The 15,149-nt window shown below is 40.4% G+C and overlaps 1 protein-coding gene across 1 annotated transcript; it reads left to right on the top strand.

Moving 5' to 3' along the window:
• Nucleotides 1-1,403: 1,403 nt before the first annotated feature.
• Nucleotides 1,404-14,433, top strand: LOC139934786 (scavenger receptor cysteine-rich domain-containing group B protein-like). Its single transcript, XM_071929191.1, has 6 exons — nucleotides 1,404-1,488; nucleotides 5,327-5,653; nucleotides 9,510-9,830; nucleotides 12,584-12,702; nucleotides 13,900-14,112; nucleotides 14,218-14,433. The coding sequence occupies exons 1-6, from the start codon at nucleotides 1,404-1,406 to the stop codon at nucleotides 14,431-14,433; spliced, it is 1,281 nt and encodes a 426-aa protein (XP_071785292.1).
• Nucleotides 14,434-15,149: the final 716 nt, after the last annotated feature.

Here is a 15,149-nt window from a genome sequence, read left to right as displayed (position 1 = left end):
ACTCTCCATGCTGGAGTACGCACAGAACTGCAGGAACATATATGCTACATAGTAGGTGTTCGAGATGCAACACTGGATGATGAAAAATGTGCACATATCCTGCATACGTCCATAGCGGCAATGAAAAACTACAAACGAATTGCTAACTTATTGGGAATAGTTGTAAGTTCCGTATTCATAGACGTAGGACGCATTGAACCAATCCTAAGTTATCGTCCTAACTCTACTCTAGATATGATTAAATCTACATGTTGTAGCATTTCCTGAAATTGACTGCTGGGGTGGATTTCACAAAGGTAGTCCTAACTTAGGACTAGTCCTAGGCAATGCTAAGAGATAGGACCAGTCCTAAGTTAGGAAGAGTTACTCCTAACTTAGGACTGGTCCTATCTCTTAGCATTGCTTAGAACTAGTCCTAAGTTAGGACTACCTTTGTGAAATCCACCCCTGGACTCTTATTTAACCCCACAGCGATTTCCGTTGTGCGCTTTGCAAGGTTTTAAATACATATGTTTTTACATTTTTCTATTACAAGTGCCCCTTACAAGAGGTAAATTGCCGTGCCCCTTCAAGAGCGCAATTCGAGGCGTGAGAATCTGTCTTCAGCAGGTGGGCTGTTTGATGACATCAGGGCCCAGTTTCAAGAAGCAGTTCAGCCGAAAAAAATACTGCTTGACAAATTGCTTTGCTAAGCAACAATTGAGAGGGGCACCAGTCACAGCAATGTAAACTTCAGGTAACTTTGTTAAAGCCATTGGACCCTTTCGGTAAACAGTATTTTCCAAGGCCCACACTTTGTGTTTCACAACTTCTATATATATAAAATAACAAACCTGTGGAAATTTAAGCTCAATCGGTCATCGGAGTCAGGAGAAAACAACGGGGAAACCCATCCTTGTATCCGCACGTTTCGCTGTGTCATGACATGTGTTTAAAATAAATCCGTCATTCTCGCTAACGAGAATCGATTTTGTTTTACTGTTTTCTCAAAAAGTTAAGCATTTCATGGACTAATATTTCAAGAGAAGTCTTTCACCACTACCTTCTGTAAACCATGTAAGTTATTTGTAAATCTGTGAACTTTTATTTTTTTTTCTGTACCGAAAGGGTCCAATGGCTTTAAGCAATAATTGTCTGTGCTTAGCAAGTATTGGTCTGATGACAGGCTTTATTAAAATGGGCCCAGCTGAGTTTGGATCAAACTAAAGACATTTTCCACTTGGTTTTTTTTTATGCTGATTAGCTTCACAGGTAATAATTGCTTAATTTCTTGTTTATTTATTTATAACAATATCAGGATGTGAGTTGGTGAGTCTTGGTGATAAAGAAGTGGAACTGACGCTCATTAAGTACCAAGTGACCCCCAGTTGACCCCAGTTGACCTCCAAGTTGACCCCTCCATCATGAGGATCCTACCATCAATGAGTTTATCCGCTGCAATCTTCAACTGCATCGTTATAATAAGCATTCAACATGTTGTTGGACAGAGTAAGTCAAAGTAATATAAAAAAACAAACAAATTCCCCAAAGATTATTTTTAAACTGAAGCGCACAGTACAGGTCTGCTGTTTTTTGCATGCAATCGTAAACCCTTGATCCTCGCCAAAGTAATGGATTCTGACTTTGTGAAAAAGTCTATTTATTTTTATTAATTTTTTTATAATGACAAATTTAATAACAATCTTAACAGGAATTTGGCGATCAAATGTTAAGTGGGAACGTAAAGGGCGATCAGACCCCGCAATTTTTGGGCGAACACATCCGGTAGGCCCTAATGGCGCAAAATCAGTGGGGTGTTTTTTTTCTTCTATTCCCAGCACGCACCACGCAACTACAAGTTGCCACAGCTTGTATTTGGTGACAAATAAGAATTGCAAGTAAAGCATACAGCAGTATTGGTGTCACGTGGCGATACCAACTAAATGTTCTGTACAACGCGTCCACATTAAACCCAAACCCACGTGATTTGTTGATGCATTTTTTTTTTTTTTTTATTCATACACATGTACTTTCTTTAAATAATAAATGGCACAAATAAGTCCATCATATAGGTCATCATCAGATCATACTCTACTCAAATATTGACTGCCGTTAGCGCGTCCCTATAAAGCCACCCTGTGCTGTGTGGTCCACCCTGTGCTGCTGTGTGGACGACCTTCATTGGCAAACTTTTAATCCATTTCGTTCCCAAAAGGAGGATCAATACGCAAGCATACCCAAGTGGGCACGCGACGGCAATTTAACGCTTGCAACTAATCCTGTTGCGGGATCCAGTGGGAGCCCAGTATTAGAGTTTCACTCCACTGTTCAAAAATGAGATTTTGAGAAAGAAAAAATGGGGGGTGGTAATAGACTGTGCAAGTCTCGCGCGCACCGGAGCGAGAAAACACGACAACTGAAGAACTTTATTTTTTTATGAATCAAATCTTTGCTTTAATTTATTCTTAATGCCGAATCTGAACAACAAAAATACCCTGTAGAGCTTGTCTAAATTAGTTTTAGCTTTTTAAACATACACAATTATCGGTTAAAGTCTATGTATAGACAAAAGTAAAACTCTGGGACAAGGATGTTTGTTTGATCTTAAATTTTTTGAAACCCCTATAGACTGTGCAAGTCTCGCGCGCACCGGAGCGAGAAAACACGACAACTGAAGAACTTATTTTGTTTATGAATCAAATCTTTGCTTTAATTTTTTTCTTAATGCCGAATCTGAACAACAAAAATACCCATTAGAGCTTGTTTAAATTAGTTTTAGCTTTTTAAACTAATACACATTATTATCGGTTAAAGTCTATATATAGACAAAAGTAAAACTCTGGGACAAGGATGTTTGTTTGATCTTAAATGTATTGAAACCCCTTTTGTAAATCTACGCCCGAATGTGAAACTACTGAAAGCTGGTTTATACGCGGACGCACGATGGTCGCAAGGGTGTTAGATAAACGCGTGACACATTTTAAAGAGGAAGCCGACGCCTAAGCGACCAATGAAAAGGCTTTCCACCCCGCGCGGCCATCGGAGATGGGCACAAATTCTTAATTTTTTACAAGTAACCTGACCTGAGGTCAAGTTTAAATATCGGTTTTTCTTCGTTATTATGTTGACTTTATTTTTACTTTTATATATGTTGTTAATAAGTACTACATTTTTAACAACATATGTCATTTTTATGGTCATAAACTACATTAAACTAAAGTAATGGACGAAACAAAATCCCCCCAACGTAAAACTCCATAAGGTTGAGACCACAATGGTCCCGGAAGTTCAAATCTGCGCGAGACTTGCACAGTCTATTGTAAATCTACGCCCGAATGTGAAACTACTCAAAGCTGGTTTAAACGCGGACGCATGATGATCGCAAGGGCGTTAGATAAACGCGTGACGCAGTTTAAAGAGGAAGCCGACGCCTAAACGACCAATGAAAAGGATTTTCACCCCGCGCGACCAAAAAAGCTTCTGCGTAAATTTCGTGATCGGAGATGGGCACAAATTCTTAATTTTTACCAAGTAACCTGACCTGAGGTCAAGTTTAAATATCGGTTTTTCTTCGTTATTATGTTGACTTCATTTTTACTTTTACATATGTTGTTAATTAGTATTACATTTTTAACAACATATGTCATTTTTATGGTCATAAACTATATTAAACTAAAGTAATGGACGAAACAAAATCTCCCCAACGTAAAACCCCATAAGGTTGGGACCACAATGGTCCCGCCGGAAGTTCAAATCCGCGCGAGACTTGCACAGTCTATACTGCGTAAAAATCGGTGTCCCTTTGAAAATTTGAATTCGAAAAAAATTCCCTAAATATACTAGAAATGATGTTTATATAAGAAACAAAAAATGTTGAGTTGGGCTGTTTTGTCGTAGAAGGGCCGAGGTGTAAAAACCTCCCATGATGTCTGGTTCTAACTGCTACCGTCGATTTCACAAAACTCTTCCTAACTTAAGACAACCCAACCCTGCACTGTAGCATGCAGACCTTAAGATTAATCCTAAGTTAGGACGAGTTACTCGTCCTAACTCGAGACAAGATGAGTCCCAACTCTTTGTGAAATCGACCCCTGGTCTTTATGTATTGCTTGATGAGTCTTTGTATCTATTTTGCAGTCTTCTGACGAGCCTAGATATGGGTGTATAATTCAGTAATGGTTTCAGTTCAGTTTAAGGTACAGGAACTTGACGAGTAAATATACTTGATAGTTCGAATGTTTTGCATTATGCCAACATGCAAGGATGAACATTGTGCTCTTTTGAAATGAACGCTTAAAACATCATTCATAAATACATCAGACAGTTTCGCTATTCCTATTGGTGGAGAGCACGTCACGTGGGTGTGTATAAACCTTTGTTCATGACCAGTAAAAAGTGTAAATACATGGACGTGACACACGAGCTTGCACCTGTGCTTAAAAGACAGTTTCTTCATTCCTATTGGTTGAGACCAATGGCCGGGACAGTTGTGCCACATCACGCAACACAGCATTCCCTTTCAAAGAGTTGTTTACCCGAGGGCCTTACAATTTACGTTTTGACCAAAAGTGTTGATGTTTTTGACCGAAAAGGTATTTATGAATGGGAATCAAAGTGTGTTGATCAGTTTTCAACCAGTGGTTTGAACCCACCGAGGCCTGGTTCTTAAATAATTAACCTCGACTTCGTATCGGTAAAATTATCAAGAAACAGACCTCGTTTGGTTTAAACCACCAGTTGAAAACCTCTTCACCACACATTGATTCCCTTATTAATAAATACCTCAGACAGTTTCGCTATTCCTATTGGTGGTGAGCGCGTCATGTGGGGGTGTTTAAACGGTTGATAATGACCAGCTGGACTCCGTTTATAAACGGTTAGTCTTGGTGCAAGACTTTTCTTGTTACGAGCGATGCGGGCCCTGTCGGTGAGTTGGCCGCGCTGTGTGTGACAGGAAAACAAGTACATCTAGCACCGAGACTGCAACGCACACGAACGGATATGATCCGGAAACTGGGCGTCTCAGTCGTAACAGTGCAACACACGGACGTCGTACGCACAGAGCTCAAGCACGTCGGAAAAGGATAAGTTTTACAGAGTTTCTTACTTTATTACGCCTTTTAACCAAAAAGGCACTTATGATTGGGAATAAAGGAGTAGTGACTCGTTCTTTAACGGCCGTTTAAAACAGGCAGGGTCGTTGCCATGTGATAAAGGCCCTCACCTTCGGGTCGGGCATGTATCACATGGCAACGACCCTGCCTGTTTTAAACGGCCGTTAAAGAACTCGTCGCAACCCTTTTATTCCCTTAGTTATTTATATTTTGTAACTCATTAACTGTAACAGGTTGGTTTTCTGTGCGACTTGTTGGAGGAAGCTATAGCTCAGAAGGCCGTGTTGAGGTGTATGCAAACGGTGCATGGGGAACAGTGTGTGATGACGGTTGGGGCATCAATGATGCTACAGTGGTGTGTAGACAACTTGGTTATACGTATGCATTATCAGCCGAACAGTCAGCCTACTTTGGTCAGGGTAGTGGAGCCATAGTTATGGATAATGTCGCTTGCACAGGCTTGGAGACTAAACTCGCCCAATGCCCATATACCACAAGTCACAACTGTGGCCACAGTGAAGATGCTGGTGTGGTTTGTAGCAATTCGTACCCTGGTACAGGTAGGTAGCTATTGTCTGAAATAAATAAAATAAAAATTAAATAATGAAAATAATATAAACATTTAAAATAAATCATCACAACTACATAATTCTTGCATAAGCTCATAAGATAATTGTGAGTGATGTTTACAGCTTGCATGGCGTGGCTAGAGAGTAGCAGTGACTGGTAAATGTGTTCACACAAACCTGTAAATCTCTTTCGGGAAATAGTCTGGTCTCAACTGTATACTCCGATCGACTTCTGGAGAATGCTGGACTACCGATGATGCTGTGGTCTGGTTTATTACAGCTTTAAGGATGAACAGTTTGGGCAGGAAGGATCCAATCTGGTCTTGTTACTTTCTTGTTACTCCCGTGGGTAGCCATTTTGTTTTGCGAAGCCATATCCAGATGAACACAACACAACACTTACTTTATACAGCCAAATACATGTTCATTCCACCGAAGCCCAAGTTGACCACCACACGGTTAATGTACAAAGTAGCGATACAGAACCTCCACAAACACAGTAAAAACTAATAAAACGAATAAAATGAATACAACAATTTTGATCAAACTCATGTCTAATTTGTATCCTTTTGCGCGAAATGGTAGTTTAAAACATCACTTTACTTGTAATTCGTTTTTCAGAAAAAAATAATGTATTGGCTAATTTCAAACGGAAGTAACTCAGCAACGCGATACATATTAAAGCTAAGACTATACCAAATTACTGCTGTTGGTGTGTTCTTTCCAGCCATGCATATAACTCAATCCTTGAAATTGTCAACATCTGACTCATTTTCATGTAGCGGGTCACAAATAGTGTCAACTGTCTTTAAAGTACACACCATGTGAAATATAATAAATCTTTTAACAACAAATAACGCTACAATTTCCTTCGCCGAAAAGTTACAGACTAACATGACTTAGATAATGTATATTGAGGCTTAATAATAATAATAATAATAATATAATAATAAGAAGACTTGTAATGCGCACGTATCCACCCTGCTGGGCGTTCAAGGCGCAGTAAAACCAACAACAAACAAAACAAAACAAAGAAAAACAGACACAACCAAATTAGTCCTTGAAAACCTGTGACATAAGATAAGTTTTGAGAAGAGATTTGAATGTTGTGGTACAGCAACAAGATCTAAGATTAAAGTGGTAGAGAGTTCCAGATGCGTGGCGCAGCTGAAGAAAAAGACTCAAAGGGACACACCGGCCAAATTGGGCAATTTGGGCTACAAAATAGACTAAGAAATGTATTCAACGGGTTTCCGGGAATGAAGAAGAACAGTCCTTAAAAAAAATCATCAAATTTGGCCGTGTTTGAGCATTTTAAAACAAAAACGAAGGTCGCGTGATTGTTCTAACCAAAAAGTGGTACAAACAATCACGTGACCTTCCGGGCTAGTTTTACTTCCAGCCGTCTAAAAGTAACTTACCAAACCAAATTTTAATCTTTTTTTTACAAAATTATTAACGAGTAATTGACGAAAAAGATCATGTATTCAAATTATCGCTACAAAATGTAAATAATGGTGAAAAATCTAACGTAAGATTCGCATTCAAAGAGTCCGTGTAAGGGAAGCTTGTTATATGGCCCCACAGCGTGGAGCAATCGGAACGTAAGCCTCGGGGCATATCACGTACCGCACATGCCGTGTCTCGTGGGGGGCTGGAGGTGTAATACCGGGCGCTATGAACTCCCAGCTTGCGGGTCTCGCCGTGAGCTTGGGAGGGGTTGGGAGCCAGACATCAGAGTACATGTTTGTCATCGTGGGTTTGTCAGTCGGTACACCTCGTGTCAAATCCGTTATTTCTTATGATCGCGACGTTCCATATTATACTCTGTTTTGTTTCATGGCTCCTAATTTCTTTTTGCTAGGAGTTTTCAGGAAACAATCAAAAAAGATTGACGATGTCAAAACGTAGGAATAACGCATTTTGTTATATTGACAGTGTTATTGTGTGAGTAGCTTAAAACATGTTTTATGAAGAAGAAAAAAAAGGATTAAAAGAACAGGAGCCCCCGATCGAAAAAGAACAGGTGAACAATAATTTTGTATAAAAGGTTGAACAAAATATGATAAAAAAAATTCCCTCAAAGCATAATTTTGTCAAAAAATATTTTTTAATTCTGTGAATGAAGGGTTATTTTTGAGATTGTTGAGGTATTATTTGTTACGTTCCAAGCTACGCAGCTACTCAGCTACGCTTACGTTCCTTCAAGTTACGCTATAATATAAAAAGGTACGTTTTCAAGCCCGAGTCAAGCTACGCTTACGTTCCATATGCAGCTACGTTTACGTTCCAAGATATCCAGCTACGCTTATACCTTCCAAAATATGACGTTCCAAGTTTTGCTTACGTTCCTTCTCAAGTTACGCTATATATACAAAAGGTACGCTTTCAATCCTGAGTCAAGTTACGCTTACGTTCCATACGCAGCTACATTTACGTTCCAAGATACCCAGCTACGCTTACGTTCCAAGATATGCTTACGTTCCAAAAGATAAGACTACGTTCTCAGCTACACAGCTTCTCAGCCATGCTTACGATCCATACTCAGCTACGTTTACGTTCCAAGATACCCAACTATGCTTACGTTCCAAGATATGCTTACGTTCCAAAAGATATGGTTACGTTCCACACTACGCAGCTACTCCATATCCATACAATCCATATACATCATTTAGGTTTGTTACACTAAAATAAAAAATTACGCTTTCAATCCCGAGTCAAGCTAGGCTTACGTTTCAAGATTTGCAGCTACGCTTACATTTCAAAATACATTCTCACAAGGATGCTTTTGAATCCCTCACGATTCCCTCCCCCCCCCCCGAATCCCCACCCCCCCCCCCCCCAACCCCCCCCCCCCCCCGAGATTATAAAATGTTTCACTGTGAATAACAGGGCCCCTCAGTTTCATCTGTTTAGCAGAAAGTACTGCTCACAAAATTTCTTTACTATCCAAAAATTTAGTCGGCCACCAGCCGACTAAATTGGTGCCAGGAATGCTTTATTTACTTGTCACTGTCCCATCATATTCTGGGTTAGTTTTTTGTGTTCTTCGTGACGATCTTTGGATGTACGTCAAAGCACGACGACCTCCATCGTCGAAGGATTTGCCTGATCCGTATACGCTGGTTGTTTATACTTTATGGATAGACTGGATCCTTATGCTGCGTCGTAGTAAAACGTTGCTATAAACAAAGCACCAGTCTACTTGCAATATTGTGCGACGATGCCACGAAGACTTGACAGTTGCAACGGCTGGAAACACGTTTAGGCTGGCCTTTTACCGCTTTTGGGTTTTTTAATCATTTTTCGCTAATTACGTGACATTTTGATGATTTTTTTTTACAGCAACCATCTATAAAAACATTATTTATGATTCTACAGCCCTAAACTGCGTACACGGTGAGCCGGTGTGTCCCTTTAAATTGTATTTGATTTCTAATAGCAATCGGATCACAACCTTTTGCACAGGTGCTCCTTTGTTTTAGCAGCAGCGCGACGGCGCTGTACTGCTCTAAAACATTGGGAACAAGGATGATCCTAACTGTTGAATGGGAAATGCTTTTCCCTCATGGGCGAATAGGTCTTTTTGATCGCCGGTGCGGATGGGAGTTATAGTGAATGTCACGTGAAGTAAGTTCCACCAATCAAATGACAAGGATCTTTATGTCACTTACATAATAGAATATAGAAAGACAGTTCTCTAAGAACAAACTCTACCTGGCAAGTGTTACCGCAAACCAAATATTATATATTGATACCTCACCATGCAATGCCTCAAATCATATGTAGGTACGCATACGTAAACAAAATGTGAATAACAATTCTCTCATGACACTCTTTTATACAGAATATGATGTACGTCTTGTGGATGGTACCAGCTATTTAGAGGGTCGTGTTGAGGTGTATGCAGACGGTGCATGGGGAACAGTGTGTGATAACGGTTGGGGCATCATTGATGCTACAGTGGTGTGCAGACAGCTTGGCTCCTCTGGTGCACAATCGGCCAAATCTTCAGCCCACTTTGGCCAGGGTAGCGGGGAAATAGTTCTAAACCACGTCAGCTGCACTGGCTCAGAGAGTAACATTGGATGGTGTCCATCAGACAGTGTTATTAACTGTGTCCATAGCGAAGATGCTGGTGTCATCTGCATTGAGGATAATGACGATCGTAAGTTTTTATCTTGTCTAGTTTTTCAAAATCATCTCACCACCAACTGATGCAAGCCTATATTTTCATCTTTGAGAGGGCAAGACCATTTTCACTTGCAATGGCACGTCTACTTCAAAAATTAAATATCTGTTTAAAGTAAAGGGTCACTGTGTGTCCAAGTCCAAGGGTTATCACTGTGTCAACCTGAGATGACTGTAACGTGGAAAGCATTTACAATTGCTTGACATTTATTTACAAGTGCTGGGGAAACTTAGTCACTTCCTGGCATCTGTGCAATTACTTTACCTCAAGTTCTACTGAAATTTAAACAAAAAGAGCTCAATACAACTAGCAACTGCTTAAAGACATGGACACTATTGGTAACTGCAGAGACCTGGGGCCTTATTCATAAAGCCCCTTTGTAACCTCCCGACTTGACATGGGGAAACTCTCTCCTCTATGGACTGCATAATACATTTACCGCTTGTCTCGCCTTCAAAATATTGCCGTCAGAATTGTAACCCGGTCCAACACTATAGAGTCACATCACACCTATCCTACAAGATCTACATTGGCTACCCATTAAGGATAGAATCATCTTCAAGATCCTTGTGTATGTCTATCGCTCATATCAAAAGGCACTTTATCACCATATCTCTCAGAAGGACTCCAACCCCATACTTCCAACCGCCAGTCTATATGCGATCTAATAACAAACATCTTTTAAGGAAACCCCCTGGCCAAAACATCATGGGGTGAAAAATCAATTACTTCTGCTGCTCCATCATTATGGAACGACTTGCCGGATCATGTTATACTTTTTCCATCAATAGCTTTGTTCAAAACTTCCCTCAAGCCTCATCTGATGAGGACTTCATAACTTTTTCCCGGTTATGTCACTGCGCCATGAGCATATTTAGATGGATACCCGCGCATTATACATGCCCACTATTATTATTACTTATGGAATAACAGTGCGAGTACCCGGTCTTCATTGCGTGGTAATAACCGGGTTGGTGGCTGGCGCTGTTAACGGACCGAGCCGGAGGCGAGGTCCGTTAACAGCGCCAGCCACCAACCAAGGTCATTACCACGCAGTGAAGACCGGGTACGAACACTGTTATTCCCATTAATAAATACCTTTTTTGGCGAATTAAACAGCTACAATTGTCCAAATTTTGTGACTTTTCTCTCAGCGGTACTTCCAGACATGTTCAGGGGTCATATTTGAGCTTTTGATGGTTCCCATCTCTTTCGTGCGTTAATCACATTACTGATCTTTGAGACCAGTGACTCTTTGAAATAGACCTTTCTTTTGTTGATAAACAAACCGCCTTGGTTGGCATGGTCGGCCGAATGTTAGTAAAACACTCAATCGTAAAAACAGATGTTTCAACAAAATTCAACATTTTCTGCAAACTTTCAATTAAATAAAATACCTCTCATAATTAGTTGTTTTGTTTTTGAACAAAATTAACAAATTTGGTAACATTGTTACCAAAAATAGCGATCTTTTCTTGATTTGCACTTATGGCTTTCCATAGTTTTCCAATCTGGGTTGGCAAAAACTCGGGCTGTGACGTTGCAAAAGAAGGTCTATAATGATCTGTTCAGCGCCTTCACTGGGGTCAAAGGAGGCAAATGATTGGACGATAGCTGTTCCTTGTGCATTAAAACGCGCGCATGAGCTCGGCGTCAGTTTATACGCGCGCACATGTTACACGCATAGATATAGAATAGAATTATTTAATTCTATATCTATGGTTACACGCGCGCATTCAAAATTGATACATTTTCAGCGCGCGTACGCGTAAGTGCGCGAAGTTGCAATGAAACTATAACAGGGATATAAATAAGCATGAGATACAGGTAACGCGCAAAATTTACACAATGTATGCTGATTTAGTGGCCACTTAATCGCTATTTTCCAAAGCCGGTCTTTATACCACCGTTAACACTCCCACACGTGACCGGGTTTTGACCAATCAGAGACTTGAAACCGTCCAAGTTATTTATTAATATTAAATAAATAAATAAACATAAATAAATATTTAATGACGAAATAAAATAACAAAATCACGAAAAATTTAAAAAAGTGAGAAAAAATAGGTTAGTAAATTCTCAAAATTTCTGAGAAAGTTTGAGAAAATGTCGCAAGGATTGTAGAACATATTATAAGTTGTTGTAATTGACATAAAGCTCAATTCGCCCGAAAATATTGGCCAGGAATGTTGGGAAAGGGTTTAAAAAAACGCTACGAAGCCAAAAACACCCCACGTAGCACTAGTAAGGACTTACGCACTCGATTGAAGTTACGAGTGCTTCGTGAATATGACGCAACTCGCTAAGAACGAACTAGTAACACGTAAGTGCTTACTAAGGCCTAAGAAGGCTTCGTGAATAAGGTTCCAGTCTTCTCACTTCGTGTATCTCAACATATGCATAAAATAACAAACCTGGGAAAGTTTGAGCTCAATTGGTCGTCGAAGTTGCGAGAATAAACACTCTTGTCACACGAAGTTGTGTTCTTTCAGATTCTTGGTTTCGAGAACTCAAAATTTAACTCTGAGGTTTTGAAATCAAATTCGTGGAAAACTACTTCTATCTCAAAAACTACGTTACTTGAGAGGGAGCCATTTCTCACAATGTTTTATACTATCAACAGCTCTCCATTGCTTGTTACCAAGTAAGTATTTATGCTAACAATTATTTTGAGTAATGACCAATAGTGTCCCGCGCCTTTAACTTGTAGTACTTTTACATTTCATCAGCTTACTATTACGGATTATCTGGAGCAGCTATAGCAGGTATCGTTGTTGGAGGTATATTTGGCGTAGTTGTTCTCGTCGCAGTTGTCTGTGCCTGCTGTTCACAAAAAACCACAACCCAGGTAAGCTTGTCAAAGTTACAGTCCCTAGCACCCAACCAGAAATTACCGGGCTTGCGAGTAAAACAAAAATTAAGCAATAAACCCCTATTTACGTGAGTTCACCTCCCTTGACGAACAGTTTTAGGCTTTTAAAAAAAAATTCAAAACTCATCCCTTGGACAAAAAAAACACTCCCCTACAGTTAACTGTGGAGAAACTATTTTCTTCATATTAAGCTGATGACTGAAAAACTGTGTGGTTGGATCACATCATCGATCGGAGATTCCTGTCATGCAGTAAGAAAAAGATACAGGCCTATGCTCTAATTAGAACTCTTTCACTGTGGTTGCGAAAGTGATCTTACCAAAGATCCCTATTTTAGATTGTGGCTTAAACAAATACTTCTATATATAACTTTTGGTTTTACTCATAGGATTCTTACTGGGCAATCTCAGTGGGCTAGTGGTAAGACCATGGAGGAAGGAAGAGAAGGAGCTCGAACAAAGGGACTTCAAAAGTCAAACCCGTGGTACCGCGGTTGTTTAACGACACCTCGTAATCACCCACATACCTTACACAAACAATGGGCGACCTGGCGTATGTGAGTTTGCGCGTGTGCACTTGGTTCTTCACTCAACTATGGCGCTGTATGTCGTATGGATATAATAAAGAAAAACTACTTTTTTTGAGACCTGATAAATTTTGTGTACGCTTTCGCCCACCAAAACGAAAAACACAGTTGAATACCAACCACCCTCTTGTGCCAATACACAAATTTTGAACCACTGCTAGTGACAGGAAAGTCGCAAAAAAAGAAAAAATATGCTATGATATTTCCATGTTAACACCACAAACGGTAATTGAAGAAGTGTGTATATTCACGATTCTTGTCTCCAATGATTCAACTTTGGCGGTACAAAGAGATCTAATCGCGCTCACTTATCAGCCGTCCTGCAGGAGGTCTCCTAACTTTTTCCACGGGTCAGACAGGGGCATTGTCAGGGTTTTCTTTTGTTACTCTGCGGTTTGGCGGGCCGTTCGCAGCTCCTTCTCACGCAAGTGATATGTGTAATGGAGTTTTGTTTCCCAGGACTCTGGAATGCATATGCAGTGCTTTACACTCATCAGGTGTTGAGTAACACAAAATAATATTCCTTAGCACAGATGCAAATTTAACATCCCTTACTATAATCTTCTGTATTTTGTCGGTTTTCACAGGCACGAGGCAATTCAGTACAGGCCCAGAACCAGTCGGTCACAGTTCATGAAAGGTCCGGTGTGACTGATTCTCAGTCAGTGTACTACAGTCCATCCCAACCGGTTGTGACCGTTAACCCAACACCCCAAGGGGCGACACCCCCTCCATCCTACGATGATGTCGTTGCAATGCCTTACAATTACCCAAGGGTCCAACCCAATGATATATTAACAGTTAGTGCCATAAACCCAGGTGTTACAACCACTAACTATAACCAGCCTTGTACACCGGCCGGTCAGATGCAGTAGAGCAATACGCCCTTCCCACCATCTGTTCAGGGTGCCCCGCCCTACCCCCAAGGTGCTGATGTGTATTATCCACCACCTAGACAGGGTACTGCCCAACCCTATGGTGCGGTACCCCAGCACTACCTAACACCTAGTCAGGCAGCGGCACCCTACCCACCACCACCGGGTGACACCACCACATCTTTGTACCCAGCTCCCAATGAGACACCTTACCCGTTACCAGTGGAAACACCTGAGCGCCTCTAAAACCAAGAGCAGGGGACAAAATAAAAACGCCAACAAATCCTTCACCATCTGTGCCACATGGTTCTTTCATGGACCAAATCATTTATCTTGACTAGTTTGTGTTTTTGACGAAAGAGGTTATTGTCTTATGGAGTCATCCAAACTTAAGGAGGAATTTTTTTTAGAATCTGGTTGAGGGGTGGAGGAGCATTCAAGTCTTTTTGGTGTTGATTGTGAACAAAAATTCAGATTTTAACCAAGATTTCGCCCTTTGATTACATTCTGCGCAGTGCAGCCACATACATACATTGAATATTTGTTCAGCAATAGGACTCCTATATTAAATTAGCAAGACTCGTGCATTGTGATGTGGTACTGAAAACATAGCGTATGACACATCCACAATTAATCATTGACAATCTGTTTTGTGTGTTTACTTTGGGAAAAAATCTCGTGTTGCACATTCCATGTTCGCAAAATAATGTGTGAATGAATAAATTTTAAAGACTCCAGGGGTCGATTTCACAAATAGTTAGGACTAGTCCTAACTTAGGACTAGTCCTAGGAGATATACAAATTGCATGGATAGTCCTAAGTTAGGACGAGTAAATGGTCCTAACTCGAGATAAGACTAGTCCTAACTCTTTGTGAAATCCACCCCATGTCCTATTTTGGCTGATTTGACATGAACATTTAGATTTTTATTTTGAATAGACCTTATGCATTGACGTCATCCA

Source organism: Asterias amurensis, chromosome 3 (genome assembly GCF_032118995.1).
Source record: "Asterias amurensis chromosome 3, ASM3211899v1".
Lineage (NCBI taxonomy): Eukaryota > Metazoa > Echinodermata > Asteroidea > Forcipulatida > Asteriidae > Asterias > Asterias amurensis.
This window is presented reverse-complemented; position numbering and strand designations above follow the sequence as displayed.

Bases quoted from the DNA above. Each gene is read 5' to 3' on its own strand.
- LOC139934786 (XM_071929191.1), top strand. From the start codon at position 1,404: ATGAGGATCCTACCATCAATGAGTTTATCCGCTGCAATCTTCAACTGC. The intron at 5,654-9,509 runs GTAGGTAGCTAT...TCTTTTATACAG, and splicing joins CAATTCGTACCCTGGTACAG to AATATGATGTACGTCTTGTG. The intron at 14,113-14,217 runs GTTAGTGCCATA...CCATCTGTTCAG, and splicing joins AACCCAATGATATATTAACA to GGTGCCCCGCCCTACCCCCA.